The sequence below is a fragment of the Antennarius striatus genome, chromosome 8, assembly GCF_040054535.1.
Source record: "Antennarius striatus isolate MH-2024 chromosome 8, ASM4005453v1, whole genome shotgun sequence".
Lineage (NCBI taxonomy): Eukaryota > Metazoa > Chordata > Actinopteri > Lophiiformes > Antennariidae > Antennarius > Antennarius striatus.
In genome coordinates this window covers 6,457,266-6,475,931 of record NC_090783.1, presented here as the reverse complement: position 1 = coordinate 6,475,931, position 18,666 = coordinate 6,457,266, and the positions used below count along the sequence as shown (strand labels likewise).

At 40.1% G+C, this 18,666-nt stretch overlaps 1 protein-coding gene and 1 pseudogene across 4 annotated transcripts in view; one reads left to right on the top strand and one right to left on the bottom strand.

Annotated features, from left to right (window-relative positions):
* Window positions 1–6,867, top strand: part of npnta (nephronectin a) — a 42,514-nt gene extending 35,647 nt beyond the window's left edge. For all 4 annotated transcript variants that reach the window (XM_068321941.1, XM_068321942.1, XM_068321943.1 and 1 more), the window contains 4 exons: window positions 2,519–2,608; window positions 3,560–3,658; window positions 4,961–5,220; window positions 5,427–6,867. In XM_068321941.1, the coding sequence (XP_068178042.1) occupies window positions 2,519–2,608; window positions 3,560–3,658; window positions 4,961–5,220; window positions 5,427–5,537 (560 nt within the window). In that variant the 3' untranslated portion in view covers window positions 5,538–6,867. The remainder of the gene's footprint in view (window positions 1–2,518; window positions 2,609–3,559; window positions 3,659–4,960; window positions 5,221–5,426) is intronic.
* A 4,128-nt stretch (window positions 6,868–10,995) lies between these two features.
* On the bottom strand, window positions 10,996–18,216 carry LOC137600225 (polyunsaturated fatty acid lipoxygenase ALOX15B-like; annotated as a pseudogene).
* Between the last annotated feature and the right edge of the window lie 450 nt (window positions 18,217–18,666).

Genomic DNA, 18,666 nt, shown 5'->3' with positions numbered 1-18,666 from the left:
TAAAAATATCCTTTCCAGTCAATGAAATATATGTCATTAGATTTGTTTTCAGGGAATTCATTGACAACAATGAAAGTAAAAAAAATCTAAAGTTTAGACGAGTATTTTTTTTAAATATAACTTTAAACCACACAAGCATGCACAGTTTATGTAAATTCAATATCAAAATGATACACAAGCCTATGGAAATAAACAGCTGACGGTGAGCTTATTATGAAGTCCTGCTCCACGTGCCGTATAAAGTGAATTAAAAATTCAACGGTGTCTCGCTGCTCATTTTCTGTCATTATCCTCACTTGTAGACACAGGAAAAGAGTTCGCCAAACCTAATATTGAGCTCCCTCGACAAAGAGAGGGTGAGATGCAAAGGAGTAAGTACAGGACAACCCTCTTTCTTGCCAGATGGCATCACATCATACGGAAAAAGAAACAGGGAAGAGGAGATTACGGAAACACCTGTCTGCGCTGCTTGAGGGAGACATCAATCTAATAGTTCACACCACGGCAGAGCAGTTCTACATATCAGAGCTTTCTGATGTTTCAAATTAAATGAGAGAGCAAGGAGAGGGGAGAGACAAAGCGGAGCACCAACTCAGCTAATCAGACAGAAAAAGGAATCATTTAAATAAGAGCTTTGTGACTTGAAGAGCGCTTTAGTCGAGCCTCCAGTGAAGGGATGCTGTCTGTGAGCTTTGTAGTCGCCTTCCAATTTGGACCTTTGCAGAAGACATTAGCTTCTGCTTTCATGGGAGACCTCAGATGTCTTTCGACTTTCATAGTTTAGATGAAGCATCATATGGTCTCCTGCACATTATTCCAGTTTTAACTGTCCCCCACCAGCTCTTTGTTACATTGAGCACAGACTGCAAGGTGCCCCCTCCTTTAATAAAAAGTTAACTTTATATCAAGCCACAGTGATCTTCCACCAGTTTACTGGTACACTGCTGGTTCCCAGAAGCAGTAGCAGCATTCAACACACTACCAGCAGATATCCTCCAACTCACAATACATTCTTAAAATAAAGTTTAGATAGGGGTCTTCTCTGGAACGTTTGATTAGATGACTTTGTTTAACAGGCTCCAAACCTTTAACATGCACCTCAACACTGCTGCACTATTTATAAAAAGTTGTGCGTTATTGTGTATATTGTATGAATGCTATTCTTAATGTTATTTTAATCTTTATTCTCTATTTCATCCTTCTATGGTTTATTTTTATTCCTATTATTATCCATTTTAATGCATCAGTTCTTTTACTATTTATATTAAGTTCATATTTCTTTTCCGTTCCTGTTTTCACACTCTTCTATATCTTTTTTTTTAGGAATTGGTGCTTATTCATTATGAAGCACAAATGATTAATATCTCCTCTGGACAATCCAGATGGTTTGAAAGTCTTCATTATCATACTCTGCCATATTTTGACCATTTTGGTCATTTTGATATTTCAGAATTTTTACTCTTAATGACATAGAGAATGAATGGCGTGTTAGAATGAATCTTTATCGAGGAAAACTAAATGAAGTAAATATAAGTTTTCTTTGCTATAGTTTTGTCGGTCAAGACAGGATCAAATGAAGGGATTATATTTACACACACACACACACACACACACACACGCACGCACGCACGCACGCACGCACACACACACACACACACACAGAAATCGGGATGACTGGGATTACTGGAGAGCCTAATGTGAGTGTGGCCTCCCCACTCTCAGATTCCTTCAACTGTCACGCTGCATATCAGTCTGCCAGCATGGGGATGGGCCCTTTCAATGCTCAGGCTGACTAGAGGGGACACATGTCAGGGACCCCAGGAGACCAGCGGTTCAAGCACAGGTTACAGTGTATTCATGGCATAAAAACAAGAATCCTCTCAGGATGCTGGGAGTATTTTTTTTCTTTTTTATTAGTACTTAGTCTCATCAAATTCTACTGACGTTAAACCATTTTTATTCATTCACATGTGGTCTTAAATACTAAAGCAGAATAGCACATGATTCAACTGACAAAAAATTCACTTCATACCTTTTATGAGGATGCTACATCAGGATGTCAAACAAAACAACAGTTCAAACTGCTGTCCATCCTTCAAATTAAAAGGGCTGAAGCATATTTTCTTATGAAAGCTTGTTGTAAAAGTAAAACAGACCACACCCTATGCTTCACTTGTCAGTTGACCTTTAATAAGACATCTAAGCTGAAACTATTTCGGGCAGTGTGACCCCATTGCAGAAGGAAAGAGACTATTTCAAGCCTGGCTGTGCTGTATGCGTATATGTCTGTGATATATATCCAGGTTTGCTCAGACATTGCATCAGAAGAACCGTCATGCTTTTCCTTCATGGTTCACATTTGACTGATGTGTGTTTCTGCAGGTATTGCGGTCTCATTAGTTTGAATGTGTGTAGCTCTGGTAGCCAAGAATGGGAATATAATTGAGAAAATACAGCATTAGGATGACCCCTTGGCTAATCCTTTATCTAAACTTGCTTCCCTCACGTCTCTCCTCAGTCCCACGGAACCACGACCATAACACCGTCCTCGACATTGATTTTGACATCGAGCTCGGCAACACAGCGGATGAAGCCAAAGATGACCCAGGTGAGTAGAACACCTTTGACATGGACAATCAGCATCAACTCTGCTCTTAGCAGGCGTTCAAACACTGACGGAAGGAGCTGCGTTTGCTGTGGGCGACGTGGAACTGCCAATCAACTCTGCTGCCAAGGCAAAGACACAATACGATCAGATGTGTGTTGATAGGTCTTTAACCAGGTGTCACATGACATCTGCCTGAATCAGTTTAAATAATGGCTGTCAGCCCAGAATATGCTGTCAGATGTTTTCCCTCTTGATGTTATGTTGGCAGAGCTGCTTGACTACCAGAATGATTAAATGATCATTTGGAGGTAAATCAGTGCTCTCCCGGTGTGGAATCGACACAATACCAATAAAACCACAGCTTTTGTCATGTTTGTTTCAATGTGATTCATCAGTGTCACCAGTATGCAGATTAGAATCACCTAATGATAATTTATGAGTATGTTTCAGTTCTCAGTGCAGTCTTTATGATGTGGTGTCAAGTCAAGGCCTTTTCAATGGGAGAAAATTGATTGTTTTGCAGAAACAACAGATTCAATCCAATTTCTACATCAATCCATGTCTGACAAGAAAACCATATTCCCTCATTGCTTTAATTTATTGTCTGGGCGTCACCCCAAAAAATAAGTCATAAGTTGCGAACATAATTTACTTTATTACTATGCACCTGACAGTGTAGTATATACGCACTCACATAATGTATTTTCATGAATTAATACAGAGACTTGCTGTTTATGCATCACATTTTCCAACTGATTTAATGCATCAGTGGGTTTTAAGACCACAACACATGTCCACGCTTTTATTCTATTCATTTGAGGATGGTGCAACAATCTTTTCACTCCCGGTAATTTTAGAGACACACAGCGGGACTCTTGTGAAGCACTACACAGAGGAGAGGGAATGGATACGTCTTCCGCTTCAGTGAAAAGTGTGTTTTACTGTCTTCAGAGTCGGGGTATCTGAGCTGCTCCTTTGATGATGGTCTTTGTGGTTGGATCAGAGACAAAGACGGAGACCTGCACTGGGAGACAACGCCCGATCCATCAGGTAATTAAAAGGAAGACGTTTGTTCTTCTGCACCTCAACACATTCTAGTAAGGACACATTTTTACGCATAATGTGAGTAAATGAAAACGACAAAATCTGGCGCACACGCATAGGCAAACACCCACAGAGTCAGACAATCTGCATGAGTCACTTTTGTTCTACTCAATTACAGGTCAAGATAAAAATAAAAAAAATTACTCCAAGGAAGCTGCCAGGTCTTTCCTGCTGATTAGAATTTAGCTTACAAAGTGATACAAGACAGAAGCAAATTGTGTGACCTGTCTTGTTAAATGGAAAGTCTGCTCCCTTTTTCTTAGGGTTGAAACAAGGAGAAAACGTGAAGGGGACGGGATGTAGAGATTAAACAACGTTGTGTTTAAATGACATTAACTACATCTGGCTGGTCCTGCCCACTGGCTTAGTGTTGTGTTCTATAGTCCACTTTTACCAAGTTATTTATCTCTATGAAGTGTTTACAGCAAAAACAAAGCACTGAGTAATCAGGAGTGGACTGGAAAGAATAATATTTATGGACGTGTTTGTGCCCACATATGCATGGCTTTTACGGCAGCTTTACATTGTTGTAAATCCTGAAACTAATTACTTGCCGTCACTTACATTTCTAAAAAATGGCCACTGGCAAACGCTCATGACTGTTAGAGGGCTGGCACAAAGGCAGCTCATAATTTATGCAGAAAGCCTCCGTGGCCTCCAGATTCATATCTCACCCCCCCCGTAGTTAACATCAGCCACATACAGATCTGCTTAGATAAGCAAATATTAATCAGCCACTACCCAGAAGTACTTTGGATTTTTAAAACTATACAGCAACCCATCATTAAATAATGCATGCATTAATAAAAGAAAAAGTCGATTTGCCACCGGCAGCCGGTTATATTTTTAGGTGATGAAATATAAGTGGGTCAAGTCTTTTCCAATTGTCTATTTTTTCATAGGTCTTTTCCTACGGATTCAGCACTTGGCTGTCAAAGATGAATATGTTTATGTGTGCTGTAACAGAGAGACTGGCCTACCTACATGTAAAAGGGTCAAATCACAAGAATTGGCATTACTTTAGTTATCTATGCTGTACATGATGCTTGCATCGGCAGCTGTGGTGACTGAAATCAGCTGAATCTGTTCACTGGAAAAGAAAGACACACGTCTGAAGCAGCTTATCTGCCTGGGGGGGGGGGGGGCGCAGGGGTCTACTGGAGCCTAACCCTGCTGGCTGTGAGCCAAAGGCGGGGTACACCTCTGATAAGATGCCAGTCATTGATTGGCCATAAATTTTCCCTATAGGTGGACGGTACCTCACCATTCCTGAGGTGGGCAACAAGAGAACCGGACGAGGGGCACGGCTGGTGCTCCCACTCACCCCACCTTGGAATGATGGCAATCTGTGTCTGTCATTCCGGCACAAGCTGTCGGGACACCATGTGGGGATGTTGCAAGTGTTTGTGAAGAAGGGAAAGCAGTACAGCCCAGCAGTCTGGGGGCGGACAGGTGGAAATGGCTGGAGGCACACCCAAATCACATTATGGGGCACAGGCTTGGAAAGTGTAAGTATAAGACGACACGTCAAAGTTTCAGTCATGAATTCTAAAAGCTTTTTTTGCAGCAAATATTTTTAGCAATGAAAAAAACGGTGTTAATCTAAATTTCTAATGAGGGTATTTGCAAAAACGACTGACGTCAGTATGGTGGCATGTGTTGATTGCTCCTCAGCACCACAGTGTTTTTATTGTTTCTGGCTGCTGTTAAACAGGTGATCCTGAAAGGGGAGCGTGGGCGAGGCAGGAGCGGCGAGATGGCTGTGGATGACATCACCCTGAGGAAAGGCTCCTGCTCAGAGGAGCACAATCTGAGGAGACTCTGACTGACAGACCAGAGATAGGTCGAAAGAAAACGAGAGGGGGTTATCTCAAGGAGAACTGACTCTGTCGTGACAACCCCTCTGTCTGCCTGGGGTCCTCCTGACGCCCCATGTTCTTCACTCCATCTTGTCACCTCACAAACAATACTCGAATATTCGTCTGTTAGAGAAACCCACTGTTAGAACAGGTTTCTCTTTCTCTTTCCTGGCTGTCCATGGATTAAAAGAATGAATTGAATGTCATGGATGGATCCCAGCATCATCCCAGCTGCTCAGCATCCTCCTCACTTCATGATCTTATTACTCTGAAACCTGCATGTACCTTCTCACCATGGAAATTTTGCCCATCTAACAGCTCTGGTAGCTCAGGAGCCGGCCCGCTAAGACGCCCACACTCACGTATTTAATTTCATCCTGCAGTGAGGATTCTCCCTTCACTTATGTGTCTAAAAATTTTTTACCTCACTATTATTGACAAAAAGCCATTACTTTTTATCTGCTTGATGTTCAAAATTTCTACCTTGGATCAAAATATAAGATTATGTACATTTACTGAGATTAAAAAAGAACTTCAATGAATGATTCTGAATCATCTGAATCTCAGAGATTCTGGTGATATCAAATTTGATATAAAAGTATAAAACAAACACGAGTCCCTTTAGCTCATCTTCTGTTGAAACAGCTTAGCTTTGCTTTTATTGTCTCAGTATTTTAAAGACCTGTTTGGCAGAAGAGGGCTGAGAAATTTAGCACCTTTTTTTTTTTACCCTGATTTTTTGAATAAGTAATTTAAACACTTATGATTTTAAGATGCTTAAAATGTGGAAAACAAAATCAGTGTATGATTTTCAAAACCTGCAAATTACCAGTTGCTTTTAACTATAAAGTATGTGCTTTATCATATTATGTGCAGTTTCTTATAAGGATGATATCAACAGCTTCTTATGGCTTTGAAAAATAGTATTATTGTAAATGTAGTTGTGTGTACATAGTCTAAATATCTGCAATCCAATTTGTCGTGTGTTTTATATGTTATTTCATTTCAGACATGAATAATCAATATCATCGGTATTGCAGCATTTTCATAAAATAACGTATACAGATTGAAACCATGTGTCGTGCAAGGTTGTGTTAAAAGTGCACAAAGTGGGTATGTTCATATGACATGATGTAACTGTCTTTAACTTGCAAAGCACATCATACAGTTGGATTTTGTATGACATGACAATGAAGAGCTTTGGCTGGAATTTTTAAGGTTTTCTGTATGCATGGGTGCGTTTACCAAGTTCATATTTATCCAGACCAGTATGTAAATAAAATACATTTGACTGAAGTGCTGAAAGTCCTTTTGTTTTTTGATAGCAGGTGTGTGTGTGTGTGTGTGTGTGTGTGTGTGTGTGTGTGTGTGTGTGTGTGTGTGTGTGTGTGTGTGTGTGTGTGTGTGTGTGTGTGTGTGTGTGTGTCTGTGTCTGTGTCTGTGTCTGTGTCTGTGTCTGTGTCTGTGTGTGTGCTGTTATTTTTTTCTACCACTAGTGGTGCTGTTGAGCTACAATTTCGACCCCAGGTCCAGATTGTCTGTGTAGACAGTAAGAGCACAAAGGTGTCAAAAGCAGACGAAAACATGAAAGATAATAGGTCTCCAATAAAAAGGAGAAGAAGACAGCCTGCAGTGATTGAATTTCACAAATCACATTTAATATGCAGTATTGATTAACATTTGAAGTATCTAATTGATTAGCTACTTAGATAGACCCCACTTCTTGCACTGTACTGTCTGAAAGCTTCTCTGAGAACCAGTGAAGCCACTTGCTTTAGACCAATATACCAAATAATACTTTCATAATTTCATAATTTATTTCATATCAAGCAATATCGGTGGTTTATGAGGCGACTCTCAGCAAGACAGGGATGTTAGCATATATGTGTGAGTGGAGCACATGTGTTGTTGAAAACCAAACAGTTAAATCAAAACCACATCTCTCTTTCTCTTGACCTGTCCCCATCTCCATTTTATTTCTTTTCCACCCAACTGGTCAAGGCGGATAGCTGCCCCTCCGGCGTCTGGGTCCTGCCTGGAGTTTCTTCCTCAATGAGGGAGTTTTTCCCCGCTGCTGTCTCTTATGCTTGCTCTGGAAGGCTCTGTTAAGTTAATCTGTCTGTAAAAGTACTTTGAAATGTCTGTTGATGTGATTAAGCGCTGTGCAAATAAAAGTTGATAAATTGATTGACTAATGCACACCCATTTGTTGATGAGACAGTCACACCCACTGGTATCTGGAACACAAAAGAAAGAGCCAACCAAGCATCCATTAAGGGTGGGATAATCACATTATGTTCCAATTTCACCCAAATTAAAGAAGACAATTCTAAATTTGTGTTTTTATGTTGTAATGTAAGAAGACTGTAAGAAGACACAAAGACTGTGGCTTTCGTCATGAAATCCTAACACTAGCTTTGTGCCACTACATATGCCTCTTTCAAACAGAAATTGAACAACAGTAAGGGAATGAAAACCAGGCTCACAATTAAAAACATTTGCTTATTGATTTATAGTGTTTATCATACTATATGCTTAAAACTGATTGGTTCTTTACAAAAGCACTCAAAAGAAAACATGTAGAGATTTGGATGATTTTGAACAAAAACAAAAGACATTTTCCTGTTGTTTATTGATGTAATATTTGTTTCAACCACTATAGGGTTTAGAGAGCAAAGTCCCCTACTAACAGTTTTTACATTAAATTTTTACATACTGTACGTATAAAGAAAATTTTAAATAAAAGAAAGTAAAAAGTTGTTTGTGGATGACAAGCAAAGCTACTTGAGGATACACAAATCAACAGATTTATTTTCATCTAATATTCCATATTTCACACAGAAAAGCAAAAAGATAAATATTTTTTATTCAGAAGGTAGAGCATGGCCATGAACCATACTTACATCCAAAGGCTGGCAAATCAGAAATGAAAGAGATAATAAGAACTCTTTTGCACAGTTCCAGTCATTCATTTGAACACTGTTAGATTGACTCTGCTATACAGTACATTGAACTGCAATTAACCATTGTAAATGTTCTCCATGCTACCCTACTTGCTCAAAAATATACAAAACCGCTTGCGTAATGTCAAAGTGAGACTGCTTTTCTATGCTTAGTGACCATACAGAGAGCACACAAAAGCTTCCTTCAGCATCACCATGTCCGTGTTCTTTTTTAGAGCACACATGTACAGTAATGTGTTTTCACACCATTGAGCTGAATCAATGTCCGTCATTACAGAAGTGAAAAGTTTTCATCGGATAAACCTCATGCTGCTCTCCAGAAGTATAATGATCTCTGAACGGCCAGGTATGATGGCTCACATCTCTCCAGCTCAGTCTCATGATTTCACACAGACACACACACACACACACACACACACACACACACACACACACACACACACACACACACACACACACACACACACACACACACACACACACACACACACACACACACACACACACGCACACACACACACACACAGCAAACGCAAAGAGCAAATCAAATTTCAGTTTGGTCAAATGAGCTTTGCAATTTTGGTATTATATCAGTGTCCAAAGAGATGAACACCAAGTGCTGTTACAGACCGATGATGAACTGCTATGAACAAAGTCTTCCTTAAGAAGAAGAAGAAGAAGAATCACTTTATTAATCCCTGAACGGGAAATTCTCCCTCAGGGCAGCTTGTTTAGGACAGCAAGGACAAGCAAACATTCCCTTTATGAAGATAAACCATTGTAGCAGATAGAAATCCAGAAGGCAGAGGCAAAAAATAACACAAATGTTTTTTGTTTGCTTATGTCGTTGTGTCATTTCCCAATTGTTTTAAGAAGTCTGTCTTTTCTTACGGACGTGGACACACACACAGAGAGGAAGGAACAGCACACAAAGGTAATGATATTTCATTCACCTTCAGTAGATTGGGAATAAAGCACAACACTGGTCGTTTTTAATGAATAACACTTCCATGGAGACAGCTCTGTGCTGATGGAGCATTCATGAATGTCATAAGGATGATGAAGAAGTGATGCCCTTCATTATGCTTAAGAACAGGTCAAACTAGTACAATTTGTCGGTTATCCAAAGAGCGGAACTTCACTAAATTACAACTGGACCTGCTGGGTAACTATTTGAAAATGCTTTCATCTTCAGCAGTGCTCAGTGGGACGTCACAGAGAAGTGAAGGACGTTCAAGTAGAATGAACTGTGCTCGCCTCCCAAGTGCCAACTCGCTACCCAATCTGTCTTTGACCACAATTATCAAGACCTTTACGGGTATTTTCAGATGCTTAAGCCTAGCTCCAATTTAGAGCTACTGACAATTCAACACATGCACACATAAATTAATTATAATTGTCTTTAAAAAAAGCTTTTAGTTCAAAGCTAAAGCCAGACAAAAGATCTACACGCAGCGCTAACGGCTGAACATAGGTTGACATAGAAACCATTCAATTTAGAAGAGACCTTTGAAGCATGTGACCAGTGAAAAAGGGATAACCTTTACAGACTTGTTCAACCCTCTGGATAGGAACGAGTAGTGGAAGATTCAGGCTTCTCGTTGGCAGAGATCGCTCTTCAGTGCTGGAAGATCTGGATCCACCCAGCTGCCCTTATTGATGGTGTATCTGCTCCATCAAGACAACATGGTGAAGCAGTAGCTTTCTAAGATCAGTAGGTGCAAGGTCAACATTTTTTTTCAGAACATGGTCACCAGCTGAACAAAAGAAAAAAACGGAGTGGAGTAGCTGACTGAGCAAAGACTTAATCAGTCTTTCCGTTGAAAGGTTGAGAACCAGGAAATACAATGTCTTAGTAGTTCACTTTGCATGTAAATCAAACACTAAGGGAACAGGTCACTTCAAGATTGAAAGCATGACAGAGACAGTCAACTGCAAAAAGAATTGTATGTTTAACATTTGATAAAGGATATGATAGAGGTTCCATGCATCCTTTCTGTCAATATGCTACATCAATATAATCTCATATAAGGCAGCTGTTCATTGTATATACATGTTTTCCACACCTTTTCTGAACTGCTACATTGCTGTCAATCAATTCCAGTGGTATTTTGCTGTCTCATCTGTCTTATCCAAACCCATAAAGTGTCTGAAAACTTACCCAAACACGTACAAAATGAATGCAGAAGGCATACAGAAGGCTCAGCTTGTGTCAAGACCCTGGAGGCCTTAGAATATAGTTTTATTATGGGAAGCATTACATGCAATTCAACAGAATGGAGCTAAACTCCATTATGTTAATTTAACAAATGCAGGATAGTTTACATTTTTTATCATTGATGACTGAAACTTTTATCATTTTTACTGACAAAACAAGCAGAGATGCTAACTGCTAACTCAGCAGTGATTAAACGGCAAATCCGTGTTTCATCAGGGCTGAGCAATTTTTTAAAATTTCCTCCCAAAGTTTCCATGAGATGATTTAAAATTAGCTGTGGAAAGTCACAGTATGAGGAAAAAATGAATAGTCATCACTGTAAGATCTACTGAGTTATGAAGTATTCCCTTACAAGGAAACCAACCCTGTGGGAGAGAAGAGATGATTAGTCAGCAAACTGTCAGTCATAACATCAAACTGTCATTGGTTGTGATATTCAAATAGTCACACTATTTTCCACCAAAATGGGATCCAAGTACGTGTACGGGACTTCCAAAGTCTGGTTTCTGGTTTTGATCGTTGTACTTAAAATTTCAAGTTCCCCTTGAAAGCCCTTTATCACCTTGCAGGGACCGTCTTCAAAGAAATGCTTTTCTGGGTACTGGCCGAGTCGAACCTATCAAAAAGCAGCACTGCGGTATTAAGTTGAAGACATGGACTACTACATTGTTTAATACATGTCCAAGTATTACTACTCCTACAGTTCTTATGAAATCAGATGACTGCTTACTGAGCAGCCACATGGTGGACATGCCCTGCACCGTTGTGTTTACATCAGGGAGCGTCTGCAGCATTGTGGCCTCACCTGTTGTCCCCTTTGTGGTTGGTGCATCACATTGCAGGGAGATGGGTGTGTTGGGCATCCAGCCACCATAGTCATACTTCAATTAATGAATATTAACAAAGATGCAAATCATGAAGCACAACATATAAACGACATCATTTTGAGAGATGAATTGTATTTATATTAATGATGATTTATTTGGGAATTTTACAATTTATTAGGACTTTTTTGTTGTTTAAAACATTTACATCATATCATACATTAAAAACGATACATTTTAGTAATGCACCTGTCCAGAGTTGACAGTAGAGTGCTGGTCTGAGCAAGTAAAAATCACCATGGTGACAAACTTGACCATCTCAGCCACCGTAGCCAATGTTTGAGGGATTCCTGTGAATTCATAAAAAAGAATCAACGTGGATAAATAGATAGAAAGTCTTTTGTGTAACAAAATCTGATAATTCTTTAAGCACACCTGTGCATGTCTGGGAGAGGAATCCATGCTCAAAAATAGATGGATGGATGGATGGATGGATGGATGGATGGATGGATGGATGGATGGATGGATGGATACTTTAATAATCCCGGAGGAAATTGCACATATCCACTGCTCAGCCAAACACCAGGAAAAAACAAAAACAAAACAGGACATACCACAAGACATACACTACACTAACAGACACATGTAGCATTAACAGTGCATATACTAAAAAAATAAACTATAAACAGTATAAAATTAAAATATAAACAGTATAAAATTCAATTAAATCCAAATCCACTTAACCGCGTGCTGACCCCCCCCCCGCTCCTCCTGAGAGAGTCATTGTACCCCCTGATAGCACGGGGGAACGAAGGAGGACCTCAGCCTCTCTGTGGAGGCGCTGTGTGACAGCAGTCTGTCGCTGAAGGTGCTTCTCCGCTGGGAGAAGGTGGTGTGCAGGGGGTGGCTGGTGTTGTTCGTGATGGCCCTGAATTTAGACATGGTCCTGCTCCCCAGAACTGTCTCCACAGAGTCCAGGCTCAGCCTGACCACTGAGCCCGCTCTGCGGATGAGTCTGTTAAGACGGTCCATATGTCTTTTCCTGGCCCCACCACCTCAACACACAATGGCGTGTGACAGCACACTGGAGACTACGGACTAATAGAACATGAGAAGGAGATTAGGACAGAAAATGACAAAAATGACAAAAATGTCATGAATCCGCTTCTGGAGTTCTGAGTCTTTGCAAACCTCGTCATCAAGTTTTGTAGTAGTACCTGAGCACTCCATTCACAAGCCTTCAAACAAAGAACAACTCTGCTTTGAGCACTTACAACATCGTGGTAAATTCTAAACAGCCCTTTAAAAGGTCATGGCAGGTTTTTCTCTTTAAGAACACTTGTCATGCAGAAAATGGAAATGTAATTTGACTTCACATTCCCTCTTGCAGATGCCCCTGCTGTGACATGAATAACACAGTAGTATGAGCAATTTCATGAAAAAAACATGTTTGAACTTTTTGATTTCCTTCCAATTTGTATGATGGAGCCTTTTTATTTTTCCTTTTATCCCTTACAATGTCTTGTCATTATGTGGTGAACATAAAGAAGGCAACCGCCACAGATCTGCCCTCCTACTACATTTCTTCCTTGAATTCCTCAATGTGTATGTCATTCATATATATATATATATATATATATATATATATATATATATATATATATATATATATATATATATATATATATATATATATATTTAATTAAAGAGGATAACATATCAATATCATATGTTTCTAACTGATACATTGTACAAGATTATAGTTTCAAACTAACTTCCCTCTGTCATCACATGGTGGGTCTTTGCATAATTATAGTAGAAATCACTTCTTTTACACTTTCAAATTGTGGATATATTCTAGCACTAGCTGAATCTCAATGAAGGGGAGAGGAAAGTCAATCAAACGTCCTGTTCAGTAGAATGCAGCATAGATTTTTATTGTTCTCTGGGATTGCACTTGGATTGCAAATATAGCAAGAAACGCAATGAATGTGCATTTTTTATTAGTATTTCCAATAGTTATATTACCTGTGGATGATATCTCAAAGCTTGAGTCCATCATCTCTGTAGTAGAAGTTAGGGACATTCTCCATCCCACGTTGAGCGATGTCATCTGGTATACACAGGGAGCTGTAGGTCAATGAGGACAGCGAGCACTTCAGAAGGTCAAACATTCCCTCCCCACCAGAAGCTGCAAACTAGAGAATGATGAAGGAGTATAGTTAGAGAAAGATAAGGCGTTTGAACTGCTGACTATGTTGATCCATTCATACCTGTGTGAAAACTCCCTTTTTAGATATCAGAAGACTTCGAGCCAGATTGTTGATCTGTAGAGTGTAGCGAGTGTGAGGTATGATGAGCTGAGGGAAGACACAACAAAAGGGATTACTAAGCCAAAAGTAAAGACAGCGTTTATACAATACCATCAGTAATAAATTAAATTTAAATAATACATAGTCCTCTCCCTTTCAGTTACCTTATACAGAGGATGCACCATGGGCATGTTGCGCAGCAGCGACACTGCAAAAACCTCTGCCAGCAGATGAGTGTGCAGCAAATGAACATTGAGTTGATGCTCGCTGAAATCTGCACTTCTCACAAAAATCTTGGCAATCAACCAGTCATACGCGGAATCGGTCGGGAAAAAGATGGGATTGTCATCTGCTGGAATCTGCTTCAGCTGCAGAAGAAAGAAAACAACTGATGAGTTGGAAAGGGTTGTTACAAAGACACATGTCCTATTGTCAGATAAGTAAAACTAAGAAAAGTGAAGACGTATCGTGTGAGGCCTTAAGCAGGTGATGGAAATAAATATAAAAAATCACTAATGTTTTAAGAATCCATTTTAAAGTTGTTTAATTTGGCATAAGGGTTTGTAAAAACAGTCTGATAAGAACTTTTCCTGGATTGGTTTTGCTCTTTACTTGTTCTAACAGCTTATTTTCATTAAACTGTAGGAAATTTGAAGGTAATGTGATTCCGTCTAGCTGTAGTAGCTTTCTCTGGCAAGGCCTGGCTGTCTCTCAGGGACATCAAAACCAAGGTTAAAGATATGTCACCAGAAAAGGACACAATGAGAGGTTGAAAAAGTAAATATGTATACTACCATATATATGTGTAGGTGCCTAATGGAATATGCTCATACTAGTGTTATATTTGTTAGTTCTATTATACACCTCTTAGTGCAACCTGAACACATCATCAGTGATTCTCCCGGCCTCATAAGGTGTGTCGGGTCTGAATCAGACACCCTCCTCCGGGCGACCCAGCCAGGAGTGATCAGTCCCCCGACTTGTGTCCAGGTAGCCCACTACGCCACGCATCCCCCCTCCTCAACCACAGCCAACGTGAAGCCTTCTCCAATGCTTCCAAGATGTTTTTAATGGCTCTTCGCCTGTGCAGTCCACAAATCCCAAGGAGCCCTAGGACCTGATGTAAGGACTCGCCTGCAAAACCTCTGCAGCCCACCTCAATAGGCTCGCAGCAGGCCTTCCACCCATTCCTCCGGCACTCTGCCACAAGATCGGAATACTTTGCTCGCTTTCTGTCCTGAGCTTCCTCCAATCTGTCCTCCCAGGGAAACATTAGCTCAAGGAGCACCACCTGCTTGCTGGCTCCAGACCACAGCACCATGTCTGGCTGGAGGGTCGTAGTTGCAATGATGTCTGGAAATCGCAACTGCTTCCCTAGGTCAACCAGGAGCTGCCAGTCCCTTGATGTTGTGAGCAGCCCTCCTTGAATCTTCTTGGAGGGTTGAGGTTTCTCCCCTGCTTGGACAAAGGCAATTATACTCCTGGTTGGGTGTTGCCGCCTACTGGTGTTAATGCCAGTGCAGATGGTGTCTGCTATTGCCCGTAGGACCTGGTCGTGGCGCCAATGATACCTGCCATCTCCCAAGGCCTTTGGACAACAGCTGAGGATGTGCTCCAATGATCCTCTTCTCTGGCAGAGCTGGCACACGGGTGTAGCTTACCACAAAGTCTTACATCCTTTTCAAGATATATCAGCATTTGGTGACACACAGATTCAGTCACTGACACATTTTCAATTCTCCATGTGTTAAGGTTCGGTATGTCCTTCAACCTGAGTCATTTGTTACCTGTGATTTGTTGCCTGTGATTTCTTTCAGAAAATCTGATTGGCCTCCTTTGTTTTAGTTGGCTGACAATCACATATACAGTGTAAACATGTAAACACATATTAAGCATATCCAAACCCAGTACACGACATGGTTGTATCCGTTATGACAGTTAGCCATGCAATAAGGGGTCTCAAATGAAATGCTCAAGTGCACATGTATGTGTTCGGAAGAAAATCTTATTGTTGAGAAGATGAGGGGCATAAATCCAATGTTCTTTCACCTGAATGACGATGGGCATCAGCTGATCTTCTGGGGTTCTGTGGAGCAACACCAGAGGAGCCATCAGGTACTGATTCTTCCCATTGATGACATTTGTTTTCACTCTATCCAAATGGTTGTAGTCACACAGGAAGATGTTGCCTTTCTGAAAGCCATATTTTACCAAGTCACAACACTTAAGAGGAATATAAGATGCTTCTAAGTGCATTTCTTAATGGATTAAACCCTCATTTTCTTGCTGTAACACATTTCACATTGTCTTTTTGTTTAACTAAAACATCTTTGCAGCTCTGCTCTTCACACAAAAGATTTCATTTTGCCATTATTACTGAAGTTTAGCGTTTTAAAATAACTTATTTATCATTTAATCTTCATAAACATGTGTTTAATATACCTGTACTTCCTCCATTAAGCAGCCTCCACCATGGAGAAATACCATATCATCAGTGACCGGAAGGTTAGCCAGCAGGGTCGTACAACGTTGGACCAAAGTGGGATTGACGCCATTTAGATACTGATAACCAAAAATTGCATCGTCCTTCCAGTGGTCTGCACATAAACTGGAAAGAAATCACGATTTACAACTTGTATGTTACTCTAAATAGTTATGGTACGTACATACAGAACACATGCCTCAATGTTTCAGTGACTTTCCATCAGAGCTGCACCTGATATAGGTGTTGTTTTGTTGCAGAAGACCTTGCCAATGCCTTTAATGTTAGACCAGTTCTTCTTGCTACTTGTAAGTCCCTTCAGTTTCAGTTCTGTCAGCCTGGGAAAGGAAAACATCAGTCACAAAGAATCGCATTGATTAAGACTTCATTTCTAATGACACTTCTCAATTTGGGTATTTATTCAGAGGCTGTTTATTTATTGCATCAAGGATTCGGGAGCTAGCTCCTCACCCAAGCGAGGCAGTGTAGAGAAACTGTGGACTTGGTGAAGGAGAAACAGACCTCACAAGGCAGAGAAAGAGGGTTGTCTGCTTTCATGCAGTGAGGTAATCCTTCTTTGTAGTCATCCCATTTGAGAAATACAGAACAGTTCAATGCAAGTACATTTACAGTGTGAAAGACTGAATTCTGCTTATCATAATGTGATGATTTCGTAAATCAGAAGTCTCTATGATGCTAACAAATTCATAGATTTCATCACATAAGTCATGAAAAGCAAACTATCCCCACCTATACTGCTCTTCTCTCAGCTTCAGCTCCTTCTCTCTAGAGTATTTTCTGAGATGATGAGTGTCATCAAAGTTCCTCAAAGCTGAGAGAAAGATCAAGAAATTAACCCTTTCTGGTGTAGCTTGTGTTTTTAGTAATGGTAGAGCAGTTACATAGAATTCCACAAACCTGTTCCTTCCCTGAACAGGTGAACCTCACATCCAGAGATCGAGCGATGGATTAGAAAGTTATACGGGTCTCCCTCAGGGGACTTCACTGCCACCTTGCTGGGAAACCAGGCATCTTCTGGGAAGAGTGGGAGAGGCTTTTTGTCTAGCTCAATTAGCACCAACTTTCCAAGAGAGGTGGGGCAAGACACTGAAAAATTTGACTTCTGAAAACAAAATGGGAGAAGCTCTGAGATTCCTAGAGATGCAACCAGCGAAAGCATAAAATTTTTATAATAGCGAATTGAAAACACACACATTGTACATCGATCCACTTCTATCTTACTTTGAAATTGTTTTTTTAATATAATAATGAAATTTAGAGGGAGACTTTGAGAATAATAGCACCTTGAAGAGTAAAAAAGATCAACATCAATTATATGAAAGTACGAAAAGAAAAACTGGGTGTGGCTGATCCACAGATGTTTGAACTATAATTACAAAAATTGATGATTTCATGCTTTTGTCTGCAGGTGTAAATTCAAGAAATACACTGTAACATTAGTTGTGAAAGCCAAGTAAATTCCTGACTCACTGCTCCAAGGTGGAATGCAGCAGATCCTTGAAAGCTTTTCAGCCATGTATGTTTACTCTCCCCATTGGTGCCCACCAGTTTAATGAAAATATTATTTGTAGTGGTTGCCTGAGCAAGGTTTGCAGTGGTTACAGTCACTCCATATTTCACCATTTTGGCCTTTGAGGAGTTGAAAAACCCTGGTAGAGAGAAAGGAGTAGTCAATGACATAGAAATATGAAGTAAAACAAAGTTACAGCCTTGACGTTGCTCAGCTATTTATAATCCTTGATCATCTTACCTGACAGAGGTCCTTCAAGTTATAACTACAGCGGTTGTTTTTCCTTTTCTGTGAAAGGGAAAGGGTGTGTTTGTGATGAATGTCTGGTGTCACAGAGTTATCTTGGTAGTATAGTGGGTTGGATTTGGCTGTAGCACAGTTGTAGGAGGGAAGGAGTACAGGCAGCGAGTCGGGGGATGGAGTCCTGAGATTGTGTTAATAATCTAATTAAGTGTCATTTGAGAGAATAAGACACAAAAGCATTAAATATTTCTTTCGGATGAGCAACCTCTTTAGTTAATAGCATGATAAAAGTGCTTCTATCTTTTATGAGATCTTCAATTGTTCAACATGCTCAACATAAAAACAAAATGACTTTTGACGAGAACTTAAATGAAGCCTTGCCGGTCATAAAAAAAAACAAAGCTCTATATTTGTCGGTATCTGCGTGCATGTGCTACAGCACCTGCCAGGACCTGTCTACCCGAATACCAGTTTTCTGGAATACCGTGACTAAGTTGTGAGAGATTAAGACAACTGGCTGCT